Raw genomic sequence first — 6,518 nt, 5'->3', positions numbered from 1 at the left:
ATCACCCTTAAGACATCCATGAAATTACTTGTAATTGGCAGTAGTTCTTACAGACTGTTAACTTCTTTATGTTTGTTACAAAATTAATTGAGGCCATGTAGGTAGAGCTGCCTTCAACAGTGTGTGGGGTTAGGCCGATGCCGAGGCCCATCCCTGTTGTGAAATAAGTGTGTCCCTTTCCTCACATTGCAGATTTCACACTTCGTGCAGGAAAGGGGAGAATGGCAATTTTATTATGTTATCATGATGAATGCATAGCTCTCACCAAGGAACTAAGGGACAGTTTGCCCACTCTGGTCACACACGCACTCCACCTCTCTCTGTTAATAGCAAATCAGTGGACATCAAGGATAATTTTTTTTAATTTTTTGCCTGCCACAGATATGGCAGGACACGGTTGTGCAAGCATCGTGTCAGACAGGAAAGCACTTCCTTATTTTTGATGTGCTTTTGCATTTCTTTGCAATTAACATTCGCAAATTCTTGGTCTTGCAGGGCCCAAGCACAGGGCAGGGTGGAATACTTATGCTTTATTGGGATGCAGGGTGTTCCAGATCTGGGCTGTAAGCACATTACCATATGTGATCTGTTCATATACATATGGGATAAAATTGTGTGAGTGTGATGTCCAAGATCCTGGTATCCACACCTCCTTGTCTAATCTCACGTGCCAGTTACATTCCTCAGAAAGCCACTTCCTGGTAGTACCCTCTCCCAGGAATATATCTGGGGCAGCCATTAGGTTACGAACTATTTCTGTGGCAGGTGCATTCTTCTAAAATGGCCTGCCAGCATTCGTGTAGAGGGTGCCCTCCCTTGCTGCCTTCAGGAAGGCATATAATTCTTCTTTATTCCAGAGGTCATTTGTTGGAGGGTAAACTGTTATGGGAGATTTGGTTGTGTTTTTAACTGTTTATTGTTTTTAGATTGTCTCTGGGCACTTTTTGTGTCCTTGCAGCTGTTGTTGCTTTGGGAGCTGCCTTGGGGTGAGCAGATAAGGTGGGGTATAAATATTTTAAATAAATACATAAAATCCAAGGTGACTATTCTGCTCAGTGAAGACCATCTGGAAGCTGCAGTTGGTATGCTGTGGCCAGAGTGCTGACTGGAATGAGTCGTAGGGGCCATATCACTCCAGTCTTGTTCCGTCTACATTGCTTCCAGGCTCAATTCATTGTGCTTGTATTGACCTTTAAAGCCCTGCACGGCCTGGGACCTTCTCCCATATGAACCTGTCTATTCATTCTGGTCATCGTCAGAGGCCCTGCTTCAGTTGCCCTTGACAACTCAGGTTGGTGACTTGAAAAAGGGCTTTCTTAGTCGTGGCACCAAAACTCTGAACTTCCTCTCCAGGAAGATTTGTCTGTCTCCTTGTTTCAGTGTCTTCCACCAGCAGGTGAAGACTTATTTGTTTGGATTGGTGCACCCCCAATAATGGTTATTGACCCTCCTCCCTTGTTCTGGTGTTGTTTCTTTGTGTTTTATTGAATTGTTTTGTAATTTTAAATTATTGCAGTTGTTCTGATGTTTTTACGTTTGCTGCCAAGGCACCATAACAATGTTTTAAATAAAATAAATTTAATATTTTTCTGTTGTATGTGCAACAATTTTGTAAGTTTTGTCCTAGAGAAAGAGCAACAAATACTCTCCTGTTCTGTTTCAGGACTGCGCAATTATTGCAAGAGGTACCGTGAAGGGATAGTGCGTGTCTTGAAAAGCTTTGGGCCAATACCAGATTTTGCTGGAGCAACAGAAGATAAAATCTATGCGGTATGTGTGAAAATGGAAGTCGCGTGGACAATATTTGTTAGCTGCATTTGGCGTCATCTTGGTTGTTTTAGGGAGGTGGTTCTTGGGATGAGAATTCTCACATCAAACTTAGTCTTTCACTGGAAGTTTTAATGATCAATAAGTAAATCTTAATATAGATATTGAGAGCTGCAGAGTCCCTTCAGGAATTCTAGGCCTTGGCTGAGCTGCACACAGTATGGCCCTGCAGAGCCATATTGTTTGGGTTCTGCTACCAAATTAGGTGGAAGCCACACAGAACTATTGTTATAAAGGTGCTAGCTATAGTATTTTGGTACATGCACATTAAAGGCAAGGCAGTATGGCTTCTCTAGAAAAGAGGGAAACACAGAAGGCGCCAGGATACATTTTTAAAGACTCAGATATTGTGTTTGTATTCAGGCAATATTTATTATCCAAAGTGGTTTTTGCAATGTTTCGATTTCCTTGCTTTTGAGATCTAGTTGTCGTGATATGGAGCAAGTTTGAGCAAGTATATTGCAAAAACACTTACATGGTGTAACTCCCCTCCCCAAAAATAAGCTGTCCCTCTCCAGTCAGTCATTTCAAAACATTTCATTCTTTCCACTGTAGGACCGCTTCACAGTCTCTGTTCTGTTCTCTGCAGGTATAATCTGAGAACAGCCTGTCTCCTTGTTCTTATCTTACTGGCACCAGGATCTCTTAACATTCCAAGCCTGCCCTCCTCTCTATACATTGCAAAAATAATACCAGAATGCCTTGGTTATATACTATAGTGTCATTTATCTTGCCAAAGCAACTCTCATAAAACAGCATCTAAAGCAGCATTTGCTTTGTGATGTCTGTGAAGTGACAGTGCTGTTATCTCCATACATATAAGCCTCAATGGAAGGATACTTTTTTGTCAACTGATTGTGAAGGCCCTTGTGGTCCCATTGCCAAAGGGATGGGGAGACAGTGAGGCAACTGCCTATACTCCTGTGAATGCAAGAACAACAGACAAACTTCTGGGATAAAATGGCTACAACCTTCTCAGTTATAGCAGCTGTCAGAGCCTTGGCACAGCATGGAGCAACAGATCCAGGCATCAGCTGACCCTTACTGGCCAGTGTACCTCAGCCCGCCTGCTGGGGGGAGAATACCATGGGATCGCAGGGTGCAAGATTCCACTTGGGTGCAGGCATGAGGTTGACTGAGCCAGGCAGTGCAGCAGGGCCTTTAATAACGTAGCCGAGCAGACCAGAGGGAAAACTCCCTCAGCAAGGTCCGCTGGCCAGGGTCTTGCCATCAGCCATGCAAGGCTGCGCCTGATTGGCCAGGCTGGGGGAGGTGGCCTGGGGAGCCCCCACAGCCGCAGAGGACTCCCCAACTGTTGCCCCGTTGCGCCACCAGGCCCACACAGCCCAACAACAGCCACGCAACCTCATTCCTTGCCCACGCACACCTGCAAACGGGCCCAGATAAGTTTGTGGGGGGGGGGGTGCAGCTTTGCCTCCACAGCACACAAATGAATAGAAAACTCAAAATGCATACTTTATTTTCCATGACAGACTTTGGCCAGGCTTCAGTAACATTCAGTGTAGTAGAGCAAAATCCCCTAGGGATAAACCTGGTGAAACGGTGTTTGTTACTGGAGTACTTACACTGAATATACTACAGCATCATTAAAAGCAGGGGGATACAGGGAATTCCGTGATATATGCTATCAGGATGGCTTTTAACAATAGCTTTCCAACTTACAGTTTCTTCCTGTTGTTCTAGGCAATGTGTAAAGAGACTCCAGATGATGCAGAGCACTTGAACGCCAGAAGGCAATGGCGAGACAACTGCCTGGTGCACTTGGCAAAGCTGAAAAAGGAAATAAAATCCGAGGATTTGCATCATCATTAAGCCATGGGAGCAGCCACCATCAGGCTTGGGATACAAGTGGGTGCGTCCTTTCCACGGGCAAAATGAGAAGGAAGGGGTGATGCAACACGCGAAAGATAATTACAGTGGCGAAAGGCCAGTTGATCTGTACTGCTGTAGTCAGTTAATTACGATTAATATATTTTCATCTGAAGATCATCAGAAGCTTGATTCTAGATGTTGTTTTAAAGCCGCATCCTGAGGCCTCTTGAAGGCAAATGCGCAGAGTTCACTAGAACTGCATAAGGGGTATAGCTAATTATATTGCAGCTTTAAATACTTTTGAACCACTGGAATGAAATACGGTTTCCATTTTAAGTAACATCCTGTATTTTCGAACACAGATCGGGCAGCCACTGTATATCCGTAACTGTAATGTTTTAGGTTCTCCAGCCCCTGGATTTCTTCTTCATATTTTCATCATCTTGGATGTTAACAGCATTCAGTACATTCATACATCTGACAGAGTGGGGTCCAGCTCACAAAAACTTTACACCTTTTATAACCTTGCTTTTGGATTAATTGAAACCAGGTCTCTATTTTCAAGCATAAAAAGATGACTGCCTGTCCCTGTGGACTAAATTCATCTTTCTTTGGGCAGGGAAGAGCATCTTACCCCATCTATAATTATCATAATCTTAAATATATATGAAAGTGAGTATATCTCATGCATGTTAACGGACCTTACTTTCAAATAAACGTGCTTAGCTTCATGGCCTCTGTTATTGGTATCTATACTGGGTTGTTGGTATCTATACTGGGAGGACAACAGCGGGAATACATGATCAGCGCAATCCTCAGAACACTTTCTGGGAGTAAGCCCCAGCAAATAGATCTGAGTAGGGTTCTAAATAGACCTCCCTAGCATTGCTCTTGATGCTAACTGCAGGATAATGTACCTTTTTACTTGGCTTCATGTGTGAAGACTTTAGGTGTTAGCAAAGTACAGTTCTGCCACAATTCTGGTTGAAGAGAATGATTGTTTCTCTTACAAGCTCCTTTCCCCTAGGCCTTAGGTATCATAGAGACAACAATCAAATAAATGGCTCAGTCACTGGTTCATATGTACATTTGAGATCTTATACAGATTTTTTTAATTTTTTGTTAAAATCCATCTTAATACATACGGGGCTTTATTTTATTTTGGCCATTTCTGTGTCACCTTTCTGGTTTAAGAAAAGTGTTCTTTTTTCAGTGTAATAAAGTACAATCCTAGCAATAAAAATTTTAAAAGCATTAAGACAGTAAACGTTATTTAACACAAGATTAAAAACCAGGCCAAAAACTTACTTCTAAAAAGACCTTTTGAAAGTTAAAGAAGTCTTTTGCTGATGTCAGAAGGCCTGCAATGAGGGAGTTAAATATTATTCCACGAGTGGGGGGGGGGTCCAAAAGATTGGAGTTGGTTCCAGAGGTGCTCTTCTACCAACACTACAGCCCCCCTTGTCAGTGAAATGTTGCTTCTGACTGGAGGGCTGATTTTTGCAAATTCCCCCTCCCACTGGAGACGCCCCACTTTGCCCCCCCATATTGGAGGTCCTTGTCTTCCAGTACAGGATTTGGGGGGGCTAGAAGGATCCAACAGAAAGGGGGATGCAGGAAATTCCCCTTCCATGAGCATCACCCCGTTTGCAATACCAGTGATTTACAACTGCCATGATGACATTGATGCAAAGTTTTTATCAGCTGTGACGTCCACAGGCCACAAGCAACATAATTAATATTCTGAACAAAACGTATATAAACATCCAGGACCATGGAATCAAGAACAAATATATAGCAGATTAAATGTGCAAATTACAAATAAAAATAAATCCTACATTGGCCATTCCTACTGGCAATAAACTATCCAGCTGTTACTATAGTCAGAATTGCCCAATCTTGCAAAGAACTTAAATCTGGCTGGAGCTAATGTGACAGCTGCCATAGGATCTTTGGCAGCGATTCTAAGCATATTTACTTGGACGTAAGGTCTCATTCAGATGTGGGACTAATGTCTGAATTAACATGGATGAGATCAGAATGTTTATAACAAGAAGATGAAAGCATGACTTTTTTAAAAAGGTTGCATTCAGTCTTGAGGTGCTTAGCCTGATGACAGCACCACAGGGTTAGCAACAATCTAAAAGCAAACTGAAGTCTGCAAAGCATTTTGGCTGCTGCTTTATCTTGCAGAGCATACCCCAGAAAATGAACACGTCAGAAATACCCTGTACAAGTGGGAGCTTGCAGGAGATTGAGAGAAGGGTAGGAAGGAGTCTTTTTATCCCTTTGCTTCCCCTTCTTTTTTTCCCAGCAACGAATCAATCATTAGAAGTAGTACAGGAGGGGCTCAGAGAAAGCCTGAGCCTAATCCTTCCTGTCAATGGTAGTTTAATTCCCAAAACAATCACTGAGGGGAGGGAAGCGGCCTCAAGAGGCAACATGCCAAAGTAGCACATTGTTTCGGAGCCAAATTCTTTCCATCTCTCCTTCCCTGGTGGTTACTTCAGAGAGGTGAAGGGACTCTCAGGTGCAGTGGTGGCGTCTCGGCAGTCTTACAGAAGCTCTTTGTGTTGGCTGAGGGCTCAATTGTGTGTGATGCTGGGAGTCCTGTGAATAGCGCTCCCAACGTTTATTTTTCTTTAAAATTACCATTTGGGTGGGGGACCCGCAGGCCATGAGGGGAGGGAGCTCTAAGCTTTCCTTATGTGCCATGTCCCCAATGTGAAATACCTCTGGGATGTCACTGTTTGGTCCTCTTTTGCTCCAGTGGGCAAACAGCATCTCCCTGGGCCTGATCAGGAAAACAACAAAGTAAAGGTCAAATCCACTTCTCCCCTGGCTCCACAATTGTGATC

At 43.4% G+C, this 6,518-nt stretch overlaps 1 protein-coding gene across 1 annotated transcript in view; it reads left to right on the top strand.

Annotated features, from left to right (window-relative positions):
- CRYL1 (crystallin lambda 1) overlaps nt 1-4,804 on the top strand; it is a 73,625-nt gene extending 68,821 nt beyond the window's left edge. The window contains exons 7-8 of the mRNA XM_015429485.1: nt 1,664-1,770; nt 3,532-4,804. Coding sequence (XP_015284971.1) covers nt 1,664-1,770; nt 3,532-3,660 — 236 coding nt within the window. The 3' untranslated portion in view covers nt 3,661-4,804. The remainder of the gene's footprint in view (nt 1-1,663; nt 1,771-3,531) is intronic.
- The last annotated feature ends 1,714 nt before the right edge of the window (nt 4,805-6,518 follow it).

The sequence above is a fragment of the Gekko japonicus genome, unplaced genomic scaffold (genome assembly GCF_001447785.1).
Source record: "Gekko japonicus isolate JY-2015 unplaced genomic scaffold, Gekko_japonicus_V1.1 scaffold237, whole genome shotgun sequence".
Lineage (NCBI taxonomy): Eukaryota > Metazoa > Chordata > Lepidosauria > Squamata > Gekkonidae > Gekko > Gekko japonicus.
Note: the sequence above shows the minus strand (reverse complement) of the source record. Positions and strands in the feature narration are given on the sequence as shown.